This window comes from Pleurodeles waltl, chromosome 7 (assembly GCF_031143425.1).
Source record: "Pleurodeles waltl isolate 20211129_DDA chromosome 7, aPleWal1.hap1.20221129, whole genome shotgun sequence".
NCBI classification, from domain to species: Eukaryota; Metazoa; Chordata; class Amphibia; order Caudata; family Salamandridae; genus Pleurodeles; species Pleurodeles waltl.
The window spans coordinates 874,611,625-874,638,763 of NC_090446.1; the positions used below are offsets into that span (position 1 = coordinate 874,611,625).

The 27,139-nt window shown below is 46.1% G+C and overlaps 1 protein-coding gene across 2 annotated transcripts in view; it reads right to left on the reverse strand.

Annotated features, from left to right (window-relative positions):
* The window catches only part of LOC138245677 (START domain-containing protein 10-like), a 226,587-nt gene that overhangs the window by 32,650 nt on the left and 166,798 nt on the right, over nucleotides 1-27,139 (reverse strand). For both annotated transcript variants that reach the window (XM_069199488.1, XM_069199489.1), the window contains exon 4: nucleotides 22,208-22,325. In XM_069199488.1, coding sequence (XP_069055589.1) covers nucleotides 22,208-22,325 — 118 coding nt within the window. The remainder of the gene's footprint in view (nucleotides 1-22,207; nucleotides 22,326-27,139) is intronic.

Sequence of the window (27,139 nt, forward strand, 5' to 3'; positions counted from 1 at the left end):
CAAGCTTTTGAAGAAAATATTCCACCACTGATAATATCCTAGCTCTATCTGTCCTCGCTCAGAAAGCAGTAAGAGTTGAAGGAAAACATTTATTGCATGTTTCATCGACTGTTAATGGATTTTTTCTAAATTAAATAGAGCAAAGCTAGACTTGTGGGGGACTGAGCATGGCCTGCTAAAGTTCACAATTGATCTCCACAGTAACACCTGGGTGAGTGTGAAACTCTCACATGGCAGTGGACTGACATAAAAAATCAAAACCTATTGCAGAGTTAAAACAAGGCTGTACTCGAGACCAGCTATTGTCCAGTCTATATATGTCAGATTTTGCAGAGGATTACATCATGACAGGCTATCTACTCCCCCATATTAGCTACCACCAAAACAGAATTATTGGCTTACACTGACAACCTAATTGTTCTTTCAACCTCACAGTGTGGCCTCCAAGAACAAGATGGACAACAACTTGCAGACAAATATAAAAAAACACAAACGTTCTGACATTTGGTTGTAAAAACCCCTGATACCCCTGGTTCATAACCCCAGATAAAAACGAGAATATGGGCACCTGTACAAATGTAAGGGTTACATTTGATAAATTAAACTGGAAAGCCCACTTGAAACATCTGCAACAAAAATCGTCGGCAATCACTGGGGCGATAAAAAGCTTGACATTAAAATACGGTTGGGGCGCGATGGGGCCGTCTTGAACTGTTTCTAACACTAAATTGGAACCAGATTAATACATATGGATTAGAAACGATCAATATAGTAGAAACAGGGTTTCTGAGCGGAATTAGGAAATATTCATCGTAAGAAAAGCAACACTGTAATGTCCATTATGACTAGAACTTGGAACAATGTTGTGTAAAGCCGGATTACAATTACTCACACCAACTAATGCACAGACAGTTACGGAGTGGACATAAGTCTGTAACGTTTTTATGAAAGTAAAGAATTGTCAAAACAGTATAGTGAAGCACCGGTGGCAGAACATTGCATTAAAGATACCCTGGCTAAACGCAATTCGCTCACCATAACTGACCTGTACAAAATTACCAAAGTCACACAGAAGCGACTCCTAAAATAGGAAATCGGAATGTCCAGTTGCCTCTTAGGAAAAGAGGAGACACAACACAAAACATCCAAATATACTCTGGAGTCTTATACGACAAAATGGCATTCACATTTAGATTTTAGCATCAACACAAAGGCAAAAGTATCTTTCTTACTCATCATTCTCCACTAATGACCTTTATAGCAGTTTGATGGATGATGGAGAACCCGCTCCCCCCAATCCATGTACTAAAAGCATGTGCTGTCTTTGCAATTTGGAGAGGAAGACACAGAACCGTATGTTTTGTCTATGTCCTGAGCTATTAAATATCCCTAAGACACTCCTGAAACAGACCTTTAACAGGGAAGGAATAAGAACAAGATCCGTTAAAGCGAACAAGGGTCAGCACACGAGTTGTACTGAAATGAGAAGTTACTTCTCTTGAGTGTCTCACTGCTTCCAGAATACACACTGTTTCAGTCCCCTCTGCTCCAGTGAGTGGTCGGTGACATGGTTCCTGATTCGGAAAGTGCTCTGAGCGGCCTACTTATCGCCGCAACCGATGACATCAGGACCATTCTCGACAAAGGCAAAACCGCTGCCCTCATCCTCCTAGGCCTCTCGGCATCCTTCGACACTGTCTGTCACCACACCCTCCGTACACGCCTCCATGACACAGGAATCTGCCACAAAGCCCTGGACTGGATCACATCCTTCCTCTCCATCAGAACCCAGAGAGTCCGCCTCCCTCCCTTCCTCTCTAAAGCAAACCAAGATCATCTGCGGCGTTCCCCACAGATCCTCTTTTTAAGCCAAACTCTTTTTAACATCTACATGGCTCCGCTCGCCAACATCATCCGATCTCACGGCCTCAACTTAATCTCCTATGCAGATGACACCCATCTGATCCTCTCACTCACCAAGGACCCCGCCTCTGCAAAGACCAAACTCCATGACAAACTGCATGCAATCGCCAACTGGATGGCGATGAGCCCCATCAAACTGAACTTGGTCAAGACTGAGACCCTCATCCTCAGCTCCAACCGCTCCGCATGGGATGACTCTTGGTGGCCAGCCTCCCTAGGAACCGCACCAACTCCCACCACCCATGCACGCAACCTAGGTTTCATCCTAGACTCATCACTCACCACGACCCAGCAAGTCAACGCCGTCTCATCTTCTTGCTTCCACACCCTCCGCATGCTTCGCAAGACCTTCAGATGGATCTCCATCGAAACCAGAAGGACGGGCACCCAAACCCTCGTCAGCAGCAGACTGGACTACGGCAATGCGCTCTATGCGGGAACAACGGCCAAGCTCCAGAAGAAACTGCAACGAATCCAGAACGCCTCATTCTCAACATCCCACGCCACGACCACATCTCAGTCCACCTCAGAGACCTACACTGGCTCCCCGTCAACAAGAGGATCACCTTCAAACTCCTCATCCACACCCACAAAGCTCTCCACAACGCAGGCCCTGCCTACCTCAACGAGCGACTCACCTTCCACGCACCCATCCGCCAACTCCGCTCTGCCATCCTTGCCCTCACCACCGCTCCCCGCATCCATTGAACCACAGCCAGCAGCAGATCCTTTTCACACCTTGCCGCCAAAACCTGGAACTCCCTCCCCGTCCACCTACAACAGACCCAGGACCTCCTGTCCTTCAGGAAACGCCTCAAGACCTGGTTTTTCGAGCAGTAGCAACCCTTCCCCCCTGTGCCTTCAGACCCTAATGGGTGAGTAGCACGCTTTACAAGTGATTGATTGACTTATCCCTTCGATTTTGTTATTCTCAACTCCAGTACAGGAAGTACTTTCAGTGAATTGTACCGACTATTTTATGCATATATTTCCTTTAAGGGTGTAATAATCTAAAGGAGTTCCTTATGCAGCACTTGCTTACCTGTGCATTAAAGTGCTGGAATAAAAAGGACTTACTGTTACCGCACACATTTTGCGGTCAATAAGAAGCAGTGTGTTGCCGCCGGCACTGAAAACTATTTTCCAAGTTGCCACATGAATTTATTCTGCAGCTACATTCGTCCACACCTCAATATGAGCAAACATCACCATCTGCTGGCCAGAATGGATAACTGCTAGGTCGTTGATAGTAAATTGCCTCTGAAATGCTATTATCAATAAGACAATTCGCTTTCTGGTGTGACATAGATGGACGCAATTCATTTGTATATTTGTTTACTATTTAAGGAGACTGTGCGAGTGCAACATCGAAGAAATGAGCTAATGTTTCTTGATAAGATAGGTGTAGGAAGTTGGCTCTGTATGTGCTATTTCAAAGTAAGGAATAGCATGCACAGAGTCCAAGGGTTCCCCTTAGAGGTAAAATAGTGGTAAAAAGAGATAATACTAATGCTCTATTTTGTGGTAGTGTGGTCGAGCAGTAGGCTTATCCAAGGAGTAGTGTTAAGCATTTGTTGTACATACACATAGACAATAAATGAGGTACACACACTCAGAGACAAATCCAGCCAATAGGTTTTGTTATAGAAAAATATCTTTTCTTAGTTTATTTTAAGAACCACAGGTTCAAATTTAACATGTAATATCTTGTTTGAAAGGTATTGCAGGTAAGTACATTAGGAACTTTGAATCATTTCAATTGCATGTATACTTTTCAAGTTATTCACAAATAGCTACTTTAAAAGTGGACACAGTGCAATTTTCACAGTTCCTGGGGGAGGTAAGTTTTTGTTAGTTTTACCAGGTAAGTAAGACACTTACAGGGTTCAGTTCTTGGTCCAAGGTAGCCCACCGTTGGGGGTTCAGAGCAACCCCAAAGTTACCACACCAGCAGCTCAGGGCCGGTCAGGTGCAGAGTTCAAAGTGGTGCCCAAAACGCATAGGCTTCAATGGAGAGAAGGGGGTGCCCCGGTTCCAGTCTGCCAGCAGGTAAGTACCCGCGTCTTCGGAGGGCAGACCAGGGGGGTTTTGTAGGGCACCGGGGGGGACACAAGCCCACACAGAAATTTCACCCTCAGCGGCGCGGGGGCGGCCGGGTGCAGTGTTAGAACAAGCGTCGGGTTCGCAATGGAAGTCAATGAGAGATCAAGGGATCTCTTCAGCGCTGCAGGCAGGCAAGGGGGGGCTTCCTCGGGGAAACCTCCACTTGGGCAAGGGAGAGGGACTCCTGGGGGTCACTTCTGCAGTGAAAGTCCGGTCCTTCAGGTCCTGGGGGCTGCGGGTGCAGGGTCTTTTCCAGGCGTCGGGACTTAGGTTTCAGAGAGTCGCGGTCCGGGGAAGCCTCGGGATTCCCTCTGCAGGCAGCGCTGTGGGGGCTCAGGGGGGACAGGTTTTGGTACTCACAGTCGTAGAGTAGTCCGGGGGTCCTCCCTGAGGTGTTGGTTCTCCACCAGCCGAGTCGGGGTCGCCGGGTGCAGTGTTGCAAGTCTCACGCTTCTTGCGGGGAGATTGCAGGGTTCTTTAAAGCTGCTCCTTTGGATAAAGTTGCAGTCTTTTTGGAGCAGGTCCGCTGTCCTCGGGAGTTTCTTGTCGTCGTCGAAGCAGGGCAGTCCTCAGAGGATGCAGAGGTCGCTGGTCCCTTTGGAAGGCGTCGCTGGAGCAGAGTTCTTTGGAAGGCAGGAGACAGGCCGGTGAGTTTCTGGAGCCAAGGCAGTTGTTGTCTTCTGGTCTTCCTCTGCAGGGGTTTTCAGCTAGGCAGTCCTTCTTGTTGTTGTTGCAGGAATCTAATTTTCTAGGGTTCAGGGTAGCCCTTAAATACTAAATTTAAGGGCGTGTTTAGGTCTGGGGGGTTAGTAGCCAATGGCTACTAGCCCTGAGGGTGGGTACACCCTCTTTGTGCCTCCTCCCAAGGGGAGGGGGTCACAATCCTAACCCTATTGGGGGAATCCTCCATCTGCAAGATGGAGGATTTCTAAAAGTTAGAGTCACCTCAGCTCAGGACACCTTAGGGGCTGTCCTGACTGGCCAGTGACTCCTCCTTGTTATTCTCATTATTTTCTCCGGCCTTGCCGCCAAAAGTGGAGGCCGGGGCCGGAGGGGGCGGGCAACTCCACTAGCTGGAGTGTCCTGCGGTGCTGTGACAAAGGGGTGAGCCTTTGAGGCTCACCGCCAGGTGTTACAGCTCCTGCCTGGGGGAGGTGTTAGCATCTCCACCCAGTGCAGGCTTTGTTACTGGTCTCAGAGTGACAAAGGCACTCTCCCCATGAGGCCAGCAACATGTCTCTAGTGTGGCAGGCTGCTGGAACTAGTCAGCCTACACAGACAGTCGGTTAAGTTTCAGGGGGCACCTCTAAGGTGCCCTCTGGGGTGTATTTTGCAATAAAATGTACACTGGCATCAGTGTGCATTTATTGTGCTGAGAAGTTTGATACCAAACTTCCCAGTTTTCAGTGTAGCCATTATGGTGCTGTGGAGTTCGTGCAAAACAGACTCCCAGACCATATACTCTTATGGCTACCCTGCACTTACAATGTCTAAGGTTTTGCTTAGACACTGTAGGGGCACAGTGCTCATGCACTGGTACCCTCACCTATGGTATAGTGCACCCTGCCTTAGGGCTGTAAGGCCTGCTAGAGGGGTGTCTTACCTATACTGCATAGGCAGTGAGAGGCTGGCATGGCACCCTGAGGGGAGTGCCATGTCGACTTACTCATTTTGTTCTCACCAGCACACACAAGCTGGTAAGCAGTGTGTCTGTGCTGGGTGAGGGGTCTCTAGGGTGGCATAATACATGCTGCAGCCCTTAGAGACCTTCCCTGGCATCAGGGCCCTTGGTACCAGAGGTACCAGTTACAAGGGACTTATCTGGGTGCCAGGGTGTGCCAATTGTGGAATCAAAAGTACAGGTTAGGGAAAGAACACTGGTGCTGGGGCCTGGTTAGCAGGCCTCAGCACACTTTCAATTCAAAACATAGCATCAGCAAAGGCAAAAAGTCAGGGGGTAACCATGCCAAGGAGGCATTTCCTTACACAACCCCCCCCCCCAAACGAAAGAGGATGAGACTAACCTTTCCCAAGAGAGTCTTCATTTTCTAAGTGGAAGAACCTGGAAAGGCCATCTGCATTGGCATGGGCAGTCCCAGGTCTGTGTTCCACTATAAAGTCCATTCCCTGTAGGGAGATGGACCACCTCAACAGTTTTGGATTTTCACCTTTCATTTGCATCAGCCATTTGAGAGGTCTGTGGTCAGTTTGAACTAGGAAGTGAGTCCCAAAGAGGTATGGTCTCAGCTTCTTCAGGGACTAAACCACAGCAAAGGCCTCCCTCTCAATGGCACTCCAACGCTGCTCCCTGGGGAGTAACCTCCTGCTAATGAAAGCAACAGGCTGGTCAAGGCCATCATCATTTGTTTGGGACAAAACTGCCCCTATCCCATGTTCAGAGGCATCTGTCTGCACAATGAACTGCTTAGAATAATCTGGAGCTTTTAGAACTGGTGCTGAGCACATTGCTTGTTTCAGGGTGTCAAAGGCCTGTTGGCATTCTACAGTCCAGTTCACTTTCTTGGGCATTTTCTTGGAGGTGAGTTCAGTGAGGGCTGTCACCATGGATCCATATCCCTTCACAAACCTCCTGTAGTACCCAGTCAAGCCAAGGAATGCCCTGACTTGAGTCTGGGTTTTTGGAGCTACCCAGTCCAGAATAGTCTGGATCTTGGGTTGGAGTGGCTGAACTTGGCCTCCACCTACAAGGTGGCCCAAGTAAACCACAGTTCCCTGCCCTATCTGGCATTTGGATGCCTTGATAGAGAGGCCTGCAGATTGCAGAGCCTTCAAAACCTTCTTCAGGTGGACCAGGTGATCCTGCCAGGTGGAGCTAAAGACAGCAATATCATCAAGATAAGCTGTGCTAAAGGACTCCAAACCAGCAAGGACTTGATTCACCAACCTTTGGAAGGTGGCAGGGGCATTCTTTAGACCAAAGGGCATAACAGTAAACTGATAATGCCCATCAGGTGTGGAGAATGCTGTTTTCTCTTTTGCTCCAGGTGCCATTTTTATTTGCCAGTACCCTGCTGTCAAGTCAAAGGTACTTAAGAATTTGGCAGCACCTAACTTGTCTATGAGCTCATCAGCTCTAGGAATTGGATGGGCGTCTGTCTTGGTGACAGAGTTGAGCCCTGTGTAGTCCACACAAAACCTCATCTCTTTCTTTCCATCTTTGGTGTGAGGTTTGGGGACTAAGACCACTGGGCTAGCCCAGGGGCTGTCAGAGCGCTCAATTACACCCAATTCCAGCATCTTGTGGACTTCCACCTTGATGCTTTCCTTAACATGGTCAGACTGTCTAAAAATTTTGTTTTTGACAGGCATGCTGTCTCCTGTGTCCACATCATGGGTACACAGGTGTGTCTGTCCAGGGGTTAGGGAGAAGAGTTCAGGAAACTGTTGTAGGACTCTCCTACAATCAGCTTGCTGTTGGCCAGAGAGGGTGTCTGAGTAGATCACTCCATCTACTGAGCCATCTTTTGGGTCTGATGACAGAAGATCAGGGAGAGGTTCACTCTCTGCCTCCTGATCCTCATCTGTTACCATCAACAGATTTACATCAGCCCTGTCATGGAAGAGCTTAAGGCGGTTCACATGGATCACCCTCTTGGGGCTCCTGCTTGTGCCCAGGTCCACCAGGTAGGTGACCTGACTCTTCCTTTCTAGCACTGGGTAAGGGCCACTCCATTTGTCCTGAAGTGCCCTGGGAGCCACAGGCTCCAGAACCCAGACTTTCTGCCCTGGTTGGAACTCAACCATTGCAGCCTTTTGGTCATACCAAAACTTCTGGAGCTGTTGGCTGGCCTCAAGGTTTTTGCTTGCCTTTTCCATGTACTCTGCCATTCTAGAGCGAAGGCCAAGTACATAGTCCACTATGTCCTGTTTAGGCTCATGAAGAGGTCTCTCCCAGCCTTCTTTAACAAGAGCAAGTGGTCCCCTTACAGGGTGACCAAACAGAAGTTCAAAGGGTGAGAATCCTACTCCCTTCTGTGGCACCTCTCTGTAAGCGAAAAGCAGACATGGCAAGAGGATATCCCATCTCCTTTTGAGCTTTTCTGGGAGCCCCATGATCATGCCTTTTAATGTCTTGTTGAATCTCTCAACTAAGCCATTAGTTTGTGGATGGTATGGTGTAGTGAATTTGTAAGTCACCCCACACTCATTCCACATGTGTTTTAGGTATGCTGACATGAAGTTGGTACCTCTGTCAGACACCACCTCCTTAGGGAAACCCACTCTGGTAAAGATACCAATGAGGGCCTTGGCTACTGCAGGGGCAGTAGTTGACCTAAGGGGAATAGCTTCAGGATACCTAGTAGCATGATCCACTACTACTAGGATATACATATTTCCTGAGGCTGTGGGAGGTTCTAGTGGACCAACTATGTCCACACCCACTCTTTCAAAGGGGACCCCCACCACTGGAAGTGGAATGAGGGGGGCCTTTGGATGCCCACCTGTCTTACCACTGGCTTGACAGGTGGGGCAGGAGAGGCAAAACTCCTTAACCTTGTGGGACATCTTGGGCCAGTAGAAGTGGTTGACTAACCTCTCCCACGTCTTGGTTTGTCCCAAATGCCCAGCAAGGGGAATATCATGGGCTAAGGTCAGAATAAACTCTCTGAACGACTGAGGCACTACCACTCTCCTAGTGGCACCAGGTTTGGGGTCTCTGGCCTCAGTGTACAGGAGTCCATCTTCCCAATAGACCCTATGTGTTCCATTTTTCTTGCCCTTGGACTCTTCAGCAGCTTGCTGCCTAAGGCCGTCAAGAGAGGGACAGGTTTCTTGTCCCTTACACAGCTCCTCCCTTGAGGGTCCCCCTGGGCCTAAGAGCTCAACCTGATAAGGTTCAAGCTCCAAAGGCTCAGTTCCCTCAGAGGGCAGAACTTTTTCCTGAGAAGAGAGGTTCTCTTTTTCTGACTGTGTTGCAGTTGGTTTCCCAACTGACTTTCCTTTTCTCTTGGTAGGCTGGGCCTTTCTTCCAGACTCCAGCTCTACTTTTTCACCCTGTGCCTTGCATTGTGCTCTTGTTTTTACACACACCAGTTCAGGGATACCCAGCATGGCTGCATGGGTTTTTAGTTCTACCTCAGCCCATGCTGAGGACTCCAGGTCATTTCCAAGCAGACAGTCTACTGGGATGTTTGAGGAGACCACCACCTGTTTCAGGCCATTGACCCCTCCCCATTCTAAAGTTACCATTGCCATGGGATGTGCTTTAGTCTGATTGTCAGCGTTGGTGACTGTATAGGTTTTTCCAGTCAGGTATTGGCCAGGGGAAACCAGTTTCTCTGTCACCATGGTGACACTGGCACCTGTATCCCTCAGGCCCTCTACACTTGTCCCATTAATAAAGAGCTGCTGCCTGTATTTTTGCATGTTAGGCGGCCAGGCAGCTAGTGTGGCTAAATCCACCCCACCCTCAGAGACTAGAGTAGCTTCAGTGTGGACCCTGATTTGCTCTGGGCACACTGTTGATCCCACTTGGAGACTAGCCATTCCAGTGTTACCTGGATTGGAGTTTGGAGTGGAACCTTTCTTGGGACAGGCCTTGTCTCCAGTTTGGTGTCCAGGCTGATTACAGCTACGACACCAGGCCTTTTTGGGATCAAAGTTTTTACCCTTGTACCCAGGATTGTTTTGTGAAGAGGCTCTGGGACCACCCTCCTGTGCAGGTTTTTGGGGGCCTGTAGAAGACTCTTTACTATTTTTATTTTTGGCTGTCTCACCACCTTTCCCCTGGGGAGGTTTTGTGACCCCTTTCTTTTGGTCACCCCCTGTGGAAGTTTTGGACACCCTTGTCTTGACCCAATGGTCCGCCTTCTTTCCCAATTCTTGGGGAGAAATTGGTCCTAGGTCTACCAGATGCAGATGCAGTTTATCATTGAAACAATTACTTAACAGGTGTTCTTTCACAAATAAATTGTACAGCCCATCATAATTACTTACACCACTGCCTTGAATCCAACCATCTAGTGTTTTTACTGAGTAGTCTACAAAGTCAACCCAGGTCTGGCTCGAGGATTTTTGAGCCCCCCTGAATCTAATCCTATACTCCTCAGTGGAGAATCCAAAGCCCTCAATCAGGGTACCCTTCATGAGGTCATAAGATTCTGCATCTTTTCCAGAGAGTGTGAGGAGTGTATCCCTACACTTTCCTGTGAACATTTCCCAAAGGAGAGCACCCCAGTGAGATCTGTTCACTTTTCTGGTTACACAAGCCCTCTCAAAAGCTGTGAACCATTTGGTGATGTCATCACCATCTTCATATTTAGTTACAATCCCTTTAGGGATTTTCAACATGTCAGGAGAATCTCTGACCCTATTTATGTTGCTGCCACCATTGATGGGTCCTAGGCCCATCTCTTGCCTTTCCCTTTCTATGGCTAGGATCTGTCTTTCCAAAGCCAATCTTTTGGCCATCCTGGCTAGCTGGATGTCCTCTTCACTGGAGTTATCCTCAGTGATTTCAGAGTTGTTGGCCCCTCCTGTGAGGGGACCAGCATCTCTGACTATTATTTGTGGAGTCAGGGCTTGAGAGGCCCTGTTCTCCCTAAATAGGACTGGTAGGGGGGAATTTTCCTCCAAGTCACTATCTTCATCCTCTGTGTTGCCATCCTCAGAGGGGTTGGCCTTTTCAAACTCTGCCAACAGCTCCTGGAGCTGTAGTTTGGAAGGTCTGGGGCCCATTACTATTTTCTTTATTTTACAGAGTGACCTTAGCTCCCTCATCTTAAGATGGAGGTAAGGTGTGGTGTCGAGTTCCACCACATTCATCTCTGCACTAGACATTATGCTTCTAAAAGTTGGAATACTTTTTAAGAATCTAAAACTAGTTCTAGGTTCTAATTCAAACTTTTACCAAACTTTTAAACTCTAAAAGAAATGCTAACAGGGACTAACACAAGGCCCTAGCAGGACTTTAAAGAATTTAGAAAACTTTTCAAATTGCAAAAATCAATTTCTAATGACAATTTTGGAATTTGTCGTGTGATCAGGTATTGGCTGAGTAGTCCAGCAAATGCAAAGTCTTGTACCCCACCGCTGATCCACCAATGTAGGACGTTGGCTCTGTATGTGCTATTTCAAAGTAAGGAATAGCATGCACAGAGTCCAAGGGTTACCCTTAGAGGTAAAATAGTGGTAAAAAGAGATAATACTAATGCTCTATTTTGTGGTAGTGTGGTCGAGCAGTAGGCTTATCCAAGGAGTAGTGTTAAGCATTTGTTGTACATACACATAGACAATAAATGAGGTACACACACTCAGAGACAAATCCAGCCAATAGGTTTTGTTATAGAAAAATATCTTTTCTTAGTTTATTTTAAGAACCACAGGTTCAAATTTAACATGTACTATCTTGTTTGAAAGGTATTGCAGGTAAGTACATTAGGAACTTTGAATCATTTCAATTGCATGTATACTTTTCAAGTTATTCACAAATAGCTACTTTAAAAGTGGACACAGTGCAATTTTCACAGTTCCTGGGGGAGGTAAGTTTTTGTTAGTTTTACCAGGTAAGTAAGACACTTACAGGGTTCAGTTCTTGGTCCAAGGTAGCCCACCGTTGGGGGTTCAGAGCAACCCCAAAGTTACCACACCAGCAGCTCAGGGCCGGTCAGGTGCAGAGTTCAAAGTGGTGCCCAAAACGCATAGGCTTCAATGGAGAGAAGGGGGTGCCCCGGTTCCAGTCTGCCAGCAGGTAAGTACCCGCGTCTTCGGAGGGCAGACCAGGGGGGTTTTGTAGGGCACCGGGGGGGGACACAAGCCCACACAGAAATTTCACCCTCAGCGGCGCGGGGGCGGCCGGGTGCAGTGTTAGAACAAGCGTCGGGTTCGCAATGGAAGTCAATGAGAGATCAAGGGATCTCTTCAGCGCTGCAGGCAGGCAAGGGGGGGCTTCCTCGGGGAAACCTCCACTTGGGCAAGGGAGAGGGACTCCTGGGGGTCACTTCTGCAGTGAAAGTCCGGTCCTTCAGGTCCTGGGGGCTGCGGGTGCAGGGTCTTTTCCAGGCGTCGGGACTTAGGTTTCAGAGAGTCGCGGTCCGGGGAAGCCTCGGGATTCCCTCTGCAGGCGGCGCTGTGGGGGCTCAGGGGGGACAGGTTTTGGTACTCACAGTCGTAGAGTAGTCCGGGGGTCCTCCCTGAGGTGTTGGTTCTCCACCAGCCGAGTCGGGGTCGCCGGGTGCAGTGTTGCAAGTCTCACGCTTCTTGCGGGGAGATTGCAGGGTTCTTTAAAGCTGCTCCTTTGGATAAAGTTGCAGTCTTTTTGGAACAGGTCCGCTGTCCTCAGGAGTTTCTTGTCGTCGTCGAAGCAGGGCAGTCCTCAGAGGATGCTGAGGTCGCTGGTCCCTTTGGAAGGCGTCGCTGGAGCAGAGTTCTTTGGAAGGCAGGAGACAGGCCGGTGAGTTTCTGGAGCCAAGGCAGTTGTTGTCTTCTGGTCTTCCTCTGCAGGGGTTTTCAGCTAGGCAGTCCTTCTTCTTGTTGTTGCAGGAATCTAATTTTCTAGGGTTCAGGGTAGCCCTTAAATACTAAATTTAAGGGCGTGTTTAGGTCTGGGGGGTTAGTAGCCAATGGCTACTAGCCCTGAGGGTGGGTACACCCTCTTTGTGCCTCCTCCCAAGGGGAGGGGGACACAATCCTAACCCTATTGGGGGAATCCTCCATCTGCAAGATGGAGGATTTCTAAAAGTTAGAGTCACCTCAGCTCAGGACACCTTAGGGGCTGTCCTGACTGGCCAGTGACTCCTCCTTGTTATTCTCATTATTTTCTCCGGCCTTGCCGCCAAAAGTGGGGGCCGGGCCGGAGGGGGCGGGCAACTCCACTAGCTGGAGTGTCCTGCGGTGCTGTGACAAAGGGGTGAGCCTTTGAGGCTCACCGCCAGGTGTTACAGCTCCTGCCTGGGGGAGGTGTTAGCATCTCCACCCAGTGCAGGCTTTGTTACTGGTCTCAGAGTGACAAAGGCACTCTCCCCATGGGGCCAGCAACATGTCTCTAGTGTGGCAGGCTGCTGGAACTAGTCAGCCTACACAGACAGTCGGTTAAGTTTCAGGGGGCACCTCTAAGGTGCCCTCTGGGGTGTATTTTGCAATAAAATGTACACTGGCATCAGTGTGCATTTATTGTGCTGAGAAGTTTGATACCAAACTTCCCAGTTTTCAGTGTAGCCATTATGGTGCTGTGGAGTTCGTGCAAAACAGACTCCCAGACCATATACTCTTATGGCTACCCTGCACTTACAATGTCTAAGGTTTTGCTTAGACACTGTAGGGGCACAGTGCTCATGCACTGGTACCCTCACCTATGGTATAGTGCACCCTGCCTTAGGGCTGTAAGGCCTGCTAGAGGGGTGTCTTACCTATACTGCATAGGCAGTGAGAGGCTGGCATGGCACCCTGAGGGGAGTGCCATGTCGACTTACTCATTTTGTTCTCACCAGCACACACAAGCTGGTAAGCAGTGTGTCTGTGCTGGGTGAGGGGTCTCTAGGGTGGCATAATACATGCTGCAGCCCTTAGAGACCTTCCCTGGCATCAGGGCCCTTGGTACCAGAGGTACCAGTTACAAGGGACTTATCTGGGTGCCAGGGTGTGCCAATTGTGGAATCAAAAGTACAGGTTAGGGAAAGAACACTGGTGCTGGGGCCTGGTTAGCAGGCCTCAGCACACTTTCAATTCAAAACATAGCATCAGCAAAGGCAAAAAGTCAGGGGGTAACCATGCCAAGGAGGCATTGCCTTACAATAGGTATGCCGTGATATTTTCTAAATCGAATTATTTTATTGTAAGAAAATAGACGGAACTGGAGGGTATGTAAAGTGCTGCAGGTTTCAAGATATATCGAAATGGCGCGATCAGGAGGCGGTGGAGGTCACTACATGCCATCAGTCCCTACGAGGGTACATTTCTGCAACATATACAACGGCATTCTTATATATTTACCCAACAAGATGCGTCCTTTCGTCTGCTACACAAGCCTAAAACTCCGTGTACACGCTTCCGACCCATTGCGTTTTATTTTACTGTTAGCGACTGCATGCTGGGCAGCCCACTCTATCCTTTCAAAGCCAGCTCCAGTCTGCCCTGTTTTAGCTGTGACTTTCACTTTTGAAGAGTGCGTGCTAAACAGCGAACTATTTTTTGGCAGAGGTCCACGTGACATCAGCTATTAACAAACAAGAAATGCAGATAAGATGCCGGTGCCCTAATGTCAACCCTCATCTTACAGTGTTACATCAACTAAAGGTACCTGACACTAAAGAGCATTAGATCTACCCTGCCCTGAGATAGAACTAATGCAGAAAGGCTTAACGTCCCATATGTTCAAAGGTTCTTCCTCAGATTTGCCAGCTGGGGACACGAAATGTGCACTTTCAAATCATTAATCTAAAGATATCTCTCTCTCCTTGAGTTGTAACAAAACCTGCATCATTATGGCTACACATGTTTATTATGTCGAGCACTCAAGCGCTTTGAAGTGTTAGAAGTATTGGGGGCTATTAACCACGCCCACCTCACGCTCATCACTTTAACTCGTTCATGGGCTTGGTTTTCAAAAATCCCTTGAGGTGATTGCTAATTGCTTTAAGTTTGTCCCGCCTGGAGGCTGTTTTTGTCACCCTTGCAGACGGCCCCTCTTACATGGAGTATTGCATATTTGCCAATACAATTCAGCGTGGGCGAACTATTTCTTTTGTCTCACCCCTTCGGGTTGCATGGCAGCCATAGCACTTACAGTGCAAACAGGCACAACAAAGTGAACTTGATCGGTGGTATTGGGGCGTTGGTTACATTGTCACAGTTACCTATTCAGATTCATTTCTTATGGCTTTCCCCTTAAAACAGTTGAAATTGGTGAATGATTTACTAAAACAGAAATGCTCAAAGTGAAAGCAGCTCTTCGGGCACAGTGGAGATACTACAGTATTGACTACACTTGAGAAACTCGCTTCATAATGCTATCATAATGAAAGCATTCTTTTTTCCAAAAACATTTTTGCTCATAACTCAGCTTGTGGTGGTCCTAGAACAATGGGACCACCACCAAAACGTTTGCAACAACTTGCTCTTTCTCTCCCTACATCGAGTATTTTTATTGTGGGGTCCTCTAGGGTCTGTTCTAAGCATTATAGACATATCAACATATTAAAATATTCGGGGTACTGAAACCTCTCCCATAATGCTTTGCAGGGCATTACTTTTACAAAATATTTTTGCTCATAACTTAACCTGTGGTGGCCCTAGGACAGTGGGACCACCTTTAAAAAGTTCTGTCTACATCATCTCTGGGTCCCCACACTAGATTAGTATGGACCTCAAAATAATAACCCCTCCCACCATTCAGTGTTTTTTAAACTTTCTCATGGTTAAAACTTTTTTTGTTTTACAGCTGGGAAAAGTTTTGTTTTAAAGGCCTTGTCTGTAATATCATTGCAGTAGGCGTGCTTGCCCTAAAAATGCCCTCTAGGGGCTAAGTACATGGTTACACATTTTCATGGTGTTTCTCATCTTGGGGCTACCGATATGATTACATGACCATGTTTCTTACAAATTATAATTTTGTTATGGTGCCCTCTATGGGCTGTTTTGAGTACGAAGTCTAATGCCAAATATTTATTTCTGATAAAGGTTTATATGATAATTGTGCATGTTTTAATAGTCTCTCCTTATTACGATTATGACCATTAGTCAGGCCAGCCTACCATCCTTATTACACTATGACTATTTGAACACTCTTTATATGTTTGGGTGACCCTTCTAGTTTCTCATTCTAACATTTCTGGTCACTCCTCTGTGCCTGTCTTGTGTCTTTCTGGGGGGAATTGTGTTAGCAAGTCAGCAACTCTGATGGTGGGGTGGTGGAAGTGGTATTCTATTGCAAATAGCATAGCAGATTTAAAATACAATGCTAAATGGCATTTGTTTTTTTGCTGCAGATAGAGGAAGAAGGTAAAGGCAAGTGCTTTAGTTATTTGCAGGCCCACTGGCATTATATGGCAGAAAAAGATGAAATTATGAGGCAAGGTTGACTAATTTATGTGGCAAGAAAAGTCCAGTTATGAATTTACAATGCCAATAGCTCTAAATCAAGCAAATGCGAGACCTATTGCATTGTAAATGCTTGTTTTATGAATCCATACAGTAGAACTAGCCAACTATTTGATCCAAACGGAGTGTGCCCCTCTCCATTTTGCTGGATCTTGTGCTGTCTTGGCTTACCTGTTTCAGTCGTTGCTCATTGGCCACATTTATCTGAACATTAGATTACATGGAGTATCACAGATTACTGTTAAGAACTAGATGACCGCTAACAATTACCATTACATTAAAAAGGCATAGCTGGTAAATACAATAGGGCTGAGTTAGACTTTGGAAGACTTGTGTACGCCGTTGGGATAGAGGAGAACATTGTCCCTGCCCAGTGCTTAATTTGTGCCAGTGATTTCATTTATTTTTTGGGGCCGATACTTATTTTTCTGCCTCAAGCATTTACTGTGAACAAAAGACACATATATAAAAGATGAAGGAAGAGAAAAATGAAAAAGCATCACAAATGGAGAAAGCAGAAAGCTTTAGGAGTGAGCTGAAGTGCCAGGAAGGGTCTATAAATGGATTACAGAGATGGCTTTAGGATTATGCTGCTTCAGTACTCCATGCTTGGATATTTAATTGCAGCAGCCTCATGTTTCAGAGGAGAGCTTTGGGCACCGGCACATTTTTATTTACAAATTAAGCACTGTTCCTGCCATCCCGAGGGACCTCCATCCACCAAGTTGAGAGTCATCCACCAGCCTTGCAGATAACTCCTAACATTGATAGAAACCACTGTGATAGTGGGTCCTGTCTATGTTGTAAGTGCTTGACAGATGACTCCATCAAACGGGATGGCTGGTGGTCAGAATTTTACACTGTGGTGACAGCCAGCCAAAACATAAAGACATCTGATTGCCCACAATAAGTTGGGCATCGGTCGGATGGCTAACATCCAATGGCTCATACTTCATTGGTGTGTCAGAGGAGTGTGGCAGTGATGGAGCTGAATTAGGTTCTGTCATCAAGATACTTAAGGTCTTCCCACCTCTAAACTGGGTAGGCAGGCCTTGAGTATGACAAAGAGACACTGTTGCCTTTGTGGGGTAGTATCCTCTACACCAGAACCTAAATCAGTTCCAAAGTCTGATAAATGCATTGAATAGATTATTACACAGCACACCAGCCTTCCTTTTCAGTGTGAATTACAAGTCTGTTGTACGTCCGTTGCGCATCCTTGGAAAAGCAGTTCTAGTCTTCACCTAAACTGAGCTGCGTCCCATTTTGTCTCTGCAGAAAGCATCATTAGGTACATGTGCAAATTAAGCTAAATAAACATGCCACCCTCACTAGAACAACATTGCAACTTGACTATGTTATTGATGTACCCGTGTAGAAATCAATCTATACCACCACATAATGGACAACTGATCTCCTGGTTCAATGAAAAACAGGAAAACCCATCTATACTCATAAATCCTCATGTGGATCAACCTCATCTTCCTTTCACAATAACTAACATGAAGCAATAGTTTAAGAGAATGTTAATAAACAGATATCTGTTAACTGCACACAAACATCCATACATGACTAACTACCTGAGTCCCAGAAATGCACAATAAGGTGGCCTCCGCAAGAAAACAATACAGAGCCATATTAATGGTTGAATGAACTACATAATTGCAGAATAACAGATCACCGGTAGATGATTACTACATTGGCCCTAGCTTAATGCTGTATGTATGTATATATGTTGGAAATGCCCTTTTGCTGGGTTATCCCCAAACATTTCACCTTCTTCCTCCTATTTATTACTGATTTGTTTTTGCTGGTTTATTTTCTCTGTGCATGTTACCACTGCAGATCAGTTCTAAAGTGCAAGTGCTCCCTATGTAAATTATATTGGTGATTGGTTTATCCATGATTGGCATATCTGATTTACTAACAAGTCCTTAGTAAAGTGCACTACATGTGCCCAGGGCCTGTAAATCAAATGTTACTAGTGGGCATGCAGCACTGATTGTGCCACCCACATGAGTAGCCCTGTAAACATGTCTCAGGGCTGCCACTGCAGTGTCTGTGTGTGCAGTCTTGCACTGCCAATTCAACCTGGCAAGTGTACCCACTTGCCAGGCCCAAACCTTCCATTTTACTACATGTAAGGCACCCCTAAGGTAGGCTCTAGGTAGCCCATGGGCAGGGTGCAGTTTATTTAGAAGGTAGGACTTGTACAGATGTGTTTTACATGTCCTAACAGTGAAATACTGCCAAATTTGTCTTTCACTGTTGCAAGGCCTATCTCTCTCATAGGCTAACATGGGGGCTGCCTTTAAATAGCTTAAGTGTTGTTTCCCTTTGGGAGCAGATAGAGATATGGAGGTTTGGGGTTCTCTGAAATCACAATTTAAAAACACATCTTTTTGTAAAGTTGTTTTTTAAATTGTCTGTTTGAAAATGCCACTTTTAGAAAGTGGGAATTTTCTTGCTTAAACCATTCTGTGCCTCTGCCTGCTTGTGTATTCCACGTCCAAGTCAGACTGACAGTTGGGCTGTTGTGATTTCCCTCTAGACAGTGACAGAGAGGGAGCTGGGGTGTAGCCTGCATATCCTGATGAGTCTCCTGGGCTAGAGGGTTGAGGGAGGAGCCAACACTTACACCTGAAAGGGCTGTGCCTGTCCTCACACAATGCAGTCTCCGAACCCCTGGTGTTTGTCTGGAGCCAGGCCTGGGCAAGTCAGGATTTTGTCAACAACAGAGTCTTTCCTTTAAAGTTTGCCTCCTTCAAAGGAAGAACGGAGTATAAGTAGTGGACTCAAAACCCCAGACTTTTAGAATGCTTCTAGATCAAGATGAACCTCTGCCAAGGACAAGAGCTGAAGAGCTGGAGGAAGAGTACTGCCCCTTTGCTGTGTGTGCTTTGCTGGGTTGGCCTGAAGTTGCTGCTTCTGCCTTAAAGAAGGCAAAGACTAGACTTTGCTGTGTATCCTGCTTGTGAGGTTTCTCCAAAGGCTTGGAGTACAGCTTGCCTCCTGTTGGAAGTCTCAGGGATATCAAATACTTCAATTTCATCTGCCTACAGCACTGGGAACTGTTTGTTTGTGCTACAACAGAAGAAAAACCACTGTGATGCCATCAACGATGCCGCTGCCTGCACCGTGACCTGACAACGCCACACGGAGCCATGCCCCATGTCGCACAGCAACCCTGGTCCCACCGAGCCGCTGCTTGCACCGTGACCTGTGGGCCCCGCATTACCTTGCTCACACCGCAGCCTTGGCATCCCCGATGCCGCTGCTTCACGCTGACGCCGCTGCCTGCACCGTGCACTGAGGACATTCACGTCCCATCCAGCACCGCAGCCCCAGTTCACCAACACTTGTGCCATTGACTCCAAAAGATGCCCCTGTCTGCACGTGACCCGTGGGAGCCGCACGGAGGCCGCTCCACGCCGCGCACCATCTTGGGCCTACCGACGACAGCGCTTCAGCAATGATGACACTGCTGGCTGCACCGTGACCTGGAGGCACTGCATGCTGCACCGCCTGGTTTCACAATGCAACCCTGGTCTCACCGACACCGCAGGGAGCCGTTACCAAGCCGCTGCCGGCATCTTGACCTGTGGGCACCGCACGTTGCATCCTCCCACTTTACACTGCAGCCCTGATGCCATCCATGCCAGCGCTCCTGACTTCTGTCATCAGCCCAGAGTTCGATCTGCAACGCGTGTGACTTCAAGGGCCCGACGATCCCCGCACCGACCTCCGGAACAGACGCCTGCAACACCACTCTCCGGATCTCATCGAGAGGAACACGACGCCCTACATTTCCAAGATACTGTTTGCGGGTCTTCCTGACACCATAGCTGGCCTGCAACGCCGCGGCCAGCCTGAACTGTTGGACATGTTGATTAGAATGCCGTGATAGCCCCAGACAGAGCTATCGACTTCAAGGAACTGTATTTTTAAGTTAATTATTGCAAAATTCATATCTTTATTGCTGTATGTTGGATTTTTTCTCGTTTTGTCTTGTTTTACACAGATAAATATTGGCTATTTTTCTAAAACACACACACACACCTGCCAGCTCCAAAACAGCAGCTACTGAATGAAAATGACCCATAGCTATAGAAGTGAAAAATTAGAATTATAAATGGGTACCAGTGAATTACAGAGATGCTTTTCACAGAGGAGTTCTGAGTGACATCAAATAGAAATGGACTTGTCTTTCATGTCACTCAGAACCCCAAGGTGAAAAACATCCCCGTAATTCACTTTTTACCCTTCTATAATTTTATGTTATGTATGGCCCAAACAATATATGCCCCCGTTTTCAACTGCTATGCAGTGGCAGAGGAGTAATGGGGCAGCCATGCATAACATTGCCTCTCTTATGCATCCCTGTCCAAAGATTGAGAAAAAATGTATCTGCCATCCTTCCCTCTCCTGCAGTTGTGGGTTCTACTTCAAAGTAGACAAGTTGCACTGCACAGACAGGCTCAGAGAGACCGTGTCAGTCTGTCAAGGGAGGCCTCTATGGCATTACAACGGCAGATAACCAGTTTAGTTATCAACTGTTGCTACGTCATAGCAGTGGAGTGTGAGGTCCATGAACTAAAATAAACAATAGAGGCTCTATATGAAAGTCATGTATAACTATATTTTAAACCCAATACAAAAGGAAAGCTTTTTTGTAGTATCTCAGGGTTTTCACAGGGTAATCCCTACAACACCGTTTGACTGTGCTTCCTTTTAGGTCACCAAACCTCAGCAACATTAATTCAGGAGCTTGGGCTACCATAACGATCATCCTTGATTCAAGTAGTCAACAAAAAGGTAGACAAGTTATTCTAACTAACTTGTGGATTAATTTATTTTGTTTTCAAGTGGTGTAGATGAGTGATTCAGGGGGCCTTTAACTACAAAGGTGGCATTTATCAGAGCCCTAAAAGTGGGATAAAATCTCCCAGTTCTCCAGCAATTACTCCATTAAATCGTAAGGGTTCACTTCCGTCCAAATTCGACTTTTCATAAGTAGGCAGGGAAGTGTGTAGCCACGATAGGCCTGCATACCTCATAAGCTCTCAGACTGCAAGCTATACCTGCTAACGTTGAGAATCTTTTTAGGGGCGAGCGCAAAGCTCTCTGTCCCTTTTCTAATCTCCCTTTAGGGGGATTTTAAACACACCCATGTTACATCAGTCACTTTCATTGGTTCGTGGCCTTGCCTTTTAAAATCCGCTTGTTTTCATTCGTGAAAGGCATGCATGGGTCATGCCTTTTCCAGTGTTTATCCCTCCTCGAGAGCACCAGTAAACTACAGGAAACCTACGAGGCTCTTTTTTTTCCGTATGGTTTCTGGACTACTTTTTCTCTTTATTCCGCAGCGTGATCGCGCTGTGTTTTACACAGCACCATCACTCTCGTTTTTTTTGTTTTTCATTTAATGTGGCAAGAAAAGTCCAATTAGGCGTTTACAACGCTAATAGCCCTAACTCAATGTAATGTGAGACCCATTGCATTGCAAATGCTGGTTTAGTGCTGGAAATGATTCCTTGGCGTCGATATAACATAAGGCCAAGAACACTGGTAAAAAATACAAAGGGCCTGGCTTTTTTTTTAGACAATTCATAACTCTGCACCCACAGGTTCACTTCCCCATTTGCATATCGAGTTGCACATTTTCAGAATTCACACGTTTTTCAAAAGTAGTCCCGGAAACATGTGACAGCGCCAAGTTTCGATGTGTACTCCAGGAAAAGTTTTGTGAATTCCTAAATATGTTCATGTGATGTTAGTTCTGTATGCATAACTGTAAATGGCGTACACCTGTGCAGGCGAAATTGCTTTCACGTTAAAGCAACCTAATTTTTTTCTGCACAAAGAAAGTATTTTTTACTTTGGAGTAATTCCTTCCCCTAAAATATTTAACCCTGCCCCTTCCCCATCTGGAAGATTATTTACATCCATAGTTCTACATCGAAATGGGGTAATGCTAAGCAAGAAATTATGAGAACAAATTTGAAAAATTTAAAAGTGAATTTGTACTGGTACATCTAACCATTTGCACCTGTATAGGTGCCTAAAGCCGAAAACCTGGTCAAAAGGGTCTCCAAGTTGAAGTATTATAAAAGGGTCCTCTTACCTTTAGGATCAACTTGAGTCAGATAGTAAAGAATGCACCCATTAGCGCCATTGGTCTGGATCAAGTAACCGGTTTGCAGTGATACCGCCCGTACAAAGTCCTTCCTGGGAGGGTACTTCTGCAAGTAAACAGTGTAACATTAATATTTCAGTGTCAAAGCTATGTGTTAAGAACCGATAGCTAATTTTGGGAGAAATGTGTCTTCCCCTAGGCAAAGACAAACTCAGCAACAGCTTTAAGTCTGGTTTACTAAAGGATAACACAGAGTGGGTTGTGGCTCCTCCCAGGAGGAGACTTACTCTCTCACCTCTTGCTATTGGCTGTTTTGTGTATATTTTCCCCGTCTTATGGTGTGCTTGCACTGCAGGACAGTCTATTTAACATCCCAAAAGTACATTGAATCATCACTCTTTGAATTCTTTATCACATAGATGCACTTTATACTCAAAGTGGTCATTTTTAGGTCTCACTTACAGGCAGCTTTCAGTTGTCTCTTGTCAAAGAACTATAGTGGAGATATCAAAACTTACAATGGGCTATGTGTAACCCATTGATTACCACAGCTATTATTGTCACTCTCATATACCTGCATCTTATTCAGTGGCTTTTCTTCCTTTTCTTGTGTTTGTCCTTCCCCTGGAGCATACCTTCATTATCATTCTTCGATGGGTTGAACCACGCTTTTGTTTCGGCACTCCTTGGAAGTGCATTTAATTTCTTGCTCTCTCCCTTGTGTGCTCTCTTTCCATGTTGCTCCCTCATCCTCAGTTTGTCTGCTGGTTCCCCCACCCCTTCCAATCTGCATTTTTCTGCTTTTTGTTTCTGTTTTTATTTTCCTCCGCCCAAACCCCTTTGTTGTTCTGTCACCCCGCCACATGTTGCTCCCCTATGTCAAACCCTTGTAGTGGACTTCTCCCACACCCTCTAATCCATTGCTCCCCATCACTCCAACTGCGGCCTTTGCATTCTTTAAAGCTAAAATGCTTTCATTGTTTTACTTTTGGAGGGCGAGGCGGCTGCTATTTGCAACCACTGGGCTGCTCCTTTCACTCTGGTGTGCTTTAAAGCAAATAGGTATGTTTAATTTAGTGCTCCAAGAGTGGCACACTCCATCTTGCAACAGCAAATTCAAAGTTAAAAAGCATGACTGCCACATCATTACACATACATGGTCACACATGCACATGTACATCTTATCGTACTGTGGTGGCTTTTTTTTTTTTTTTTTGCAGATGCATTCCATATCACCTAACAAACATTTTTTTCTTTTTTGACAGAGTAGAACAGCATCAGCAAAAACCACTGTCAAAGTGAAAATGTCTGGTAACATTCTTGAAAGGAGAGACCTCTTTGCAATGCTTCTTGGATTTGTGTTGAACAATATTTAAATGCTTTTGTCAGGACTCAAAATGCAAGGCAGACCAATTAGCTTCCTTTTACTTTGCATTTTCTCTGACAGTTCCTCATTGCTTAGAGTGGGTAGGTTAAGCATGAACAAACAGGGTATGTTGATTCATCTGCGAAGGTCAAATACACAAGACGGTTTGCGCACATTGTTTCCACACCATTAAACTGCACCCACCCCACTCTGAGTGTCCGCTTGTCTGAAGTATGACTCATGGGGCAGAAGTGTCCAGCGCCTGGCATCTCTTCCCAAGGAGAAAGCTTGCATCCTTTTTAGTGGACTAGCATACTAATTTGTCCTGCTTCTGGTTAATTATTTATTCTCTTTTCTGTATTTACCATTTTGTTACCGTGCACGTCAACTCTGAGTGCATAATTGCAAAAAAACAACATATAAAGCAGATGGAAAATTAGACAACCTCCAACCTGTTTCCATCCCTCAACTTTCTGTCTCTTCTCTAATCTGGCACATACTAGGATTTAATTAAAAAGCCTGCCCTCTCAGCATCTCAGAAGATGTGCTCTTTTGCTCCTCACCTTTGCACGCCTCCTTCTGGCGGGGACCTGCTTTTTGATGATGTGTCTGTATCAGTGGTTGGAGTGGCATGTCTCCAGGAGAGTGGGGGTTTAGCTCCATCACAATACCGGACAATTACTCTGTACGCCTAGAGCTGCGTTGGTCTAGGCACCCAACATGGTACCAAATGACTAATTAAACTCTGTACATGTCACAGTCAGTCCAATGACAAATATGCAGTTAAACGTTTTAGGTTTGTCATATTTATCTAAAAGTGCTGTGCACTTGAACCTCAAAAGTTAGCAAGGCAAAGGTCAGGCCCACAGATTCACACATGCAGAGGACCCAGAGGTCGGTATCAGCAAAATGACTACTCACCATGCTGCTTACTCTGCTGTCTGGTGATTGGCCGTAGTGCCCGCCCGCTGTCAGTAAAACTGTGTGGGCATGGGGCTGCCAACAGAATGCCATGTTTGGCTTTTGGTTACAACAGAGACAACTAGTAGAGCCAGAATGGAGGAGACAGGTAATAAACTCTTCATTCAAAGAAGAGGTCAAAGGACGCACATGAAGTACGGGTGTGTGCTGTTGTGCCTGGCCACTACACAATCAGTGTAATCATGAATACAAGTACCTTAGTTAAGTCCAGGTCTTCTAAAATCATTACCAATACTGACTCAAAGCAGGCAAACACCTGCTCAATTTAGGCACTGAAGCTGCATCACATGGCTCAATGTTTTTTAACTCTTCTCAAAGCCTGACACTTTATTACCTCACTTAATGCAGTTTGGTCTAGCTTCTAACCAGTTGTCACCTGTTAAGGAATTGTGTTATATGCTATCTGTTGAAAGGAATAACCACCTTTCATTTTTGCTTTTACCTTTTATACAACTTTGTCTTATTCCCTTTGATCTGTGAACCCCACAGTTCTACAATCCTAGTCAATCTAGTTTCAGGCATCCTCCATCTGTTTCTTCAGCACATATCAGACATCAATAACCAGCAGTTCTTCATCCGCATTCACTCCAAGGTATTCCATTACCCAGTAGGCAACAACAGAGCCAAGCTCTGTTCCACTGCATCTGGGAGAAAACAAAGTTTGACTTGTATATAGTTTTTATATAGCAATTCCTCCTATTGGCAGTATCCTTGGTTATTTTTAGGGCAACCTCCATTCACTCAGCTGGATTGCCATGTCTCTGGTGTTTTTCCTGTTCATGCTAGTTTTCCAACACATGCTTTGCCCCCCTCTAATGTCCAATTTGCAGTCTTGCTTTGTGTTTAGCGAGCTATTATCTGTAAATTTCCTACATATCCAAGTTGAAGCCTTCTAGGTAAAGTCCATGATGGAAAAGCGGGGGGTGTGCCCACACTCTAAACTCTAAACTCTACATGGAATAGGCAGGATTGGAAACTCAAACGAAAGGGAAGGAAGAAGTGAAGAAAGATGTAATAACCGATTTGAAAAGGCCACATTACGAACTTCCTGTAAATCAATGCTTTTTAGCCAGTTTGGTTTGGCTATTAGCATTGAAAAACGCACTACCTGTTCTGATTTCTTCAAAGATTCTGGCGCTGTAAAGCTCCAACACATCCCAGGGACGGACAATTTGCTTAGCACATCTTAAAAACATTTGACTATTTTATGAGTACAACTTCAAAACTGCTTATGAAACTAAAAGATGTGTAACCAGTTTGCTTTCTTTTGCCCTCTCCGCTTCTCGGTCTTTCTCTTTTTGGCCTGTGAACCCCACAGTCTTACAACCGTAGTCGGTCTACTGTCTGCATTTCAGACATTCTCGCTTCTGATCTTTTTCAGCACATATCAGACATCAACAACTCACAGTTCCTCATCGGCATTTACTCCAAGTTATTTCATTAACCAGCAGGCCTCAAGCTAGCTGAGCTCTGTTCCTCTGCATTTGGGAGAAAACGAAGTACCTACATATGTATGACTTTTATATCGGTTTTATAGAAATTCTGTCCTATTGGCAGTAACCATAGTTTAAGGCCGGCCTTCATTTAATTTTCTTGATTGCCATTAGTCTGATGCATTTGCTGATCCTGGTTCTTTCTCACCAGATAATCTTTTCTCCTTCTAATGTCCAATTTGCAGCCTTGCTTTGTGTTTAGCAAGCTGTTGTCTGTTCCTTTCTTATATATCCAGGTCAAAGCCTTCTATGTAAGGTCCACGGTGTCAAGGCAAAGGGGTGTGTCCACCCTCCTACCTGTTTAGCCACTGACGATCTAGTCTGCAAAAAGTAGGGGATAGAGGCATCATTTCTTTTCTTTTGTCTCAATGTTCCACCTATACAAGGGCACTGGTACTTAATAAGGCCCATTCTCCATTCGCCCCTTACCACACTCCAACTTGGATGAATAGGAGCCAAGCTCGTCATGGGGGCTGCTGTGCCGAGAACAGCCTTTCTGTCCCACTAGGGCCAGCCATCAGGAAAACGCTGGTCCTAATGGGACAGTAAGGCTGTGGTAAGGGTACCCCTTGCGTTCTTTTAAATGTGCCTTCCCCTAAATGTGCCTGCCCCCATCACTGCCATTGTTGCTCTCTCCTGATCTGATGATTGCAGACACTTTCAGAGGCTCCTTCCTCTGGTCCCTTACTGCACAAAAACAATCCTGCATGCAATGCAGACACCCTTGCACCATGGTGCAAGGGTGTCTGCATTGGCGCTAGGCAGCCCATTGTGCCAGGCAGGAAAGGGCAGGAATGTGCCGTATTCCTTAGATATGACACATTCCTGCCCTTTCCAAGCGACGCAGTATAGCACAGCAAAGTGACTGCCCTGTGGCAAAAGCCTATACATATGGGCCTGGGTTTTCATTCCTAGGAAAACCAGAGTATTTCCCTCTATGACCACATAGGTTTTCAGGCTTATTTGTTGCAAGGAGTACCAACAATTTTAGCAGGTTTTGTGGTTGCAATGCATAAGACCCGAGTCTTGTTTTTTTCAGCATTTTGACCTTGCAGAGGAACTCCCATACCAGAAACTAAT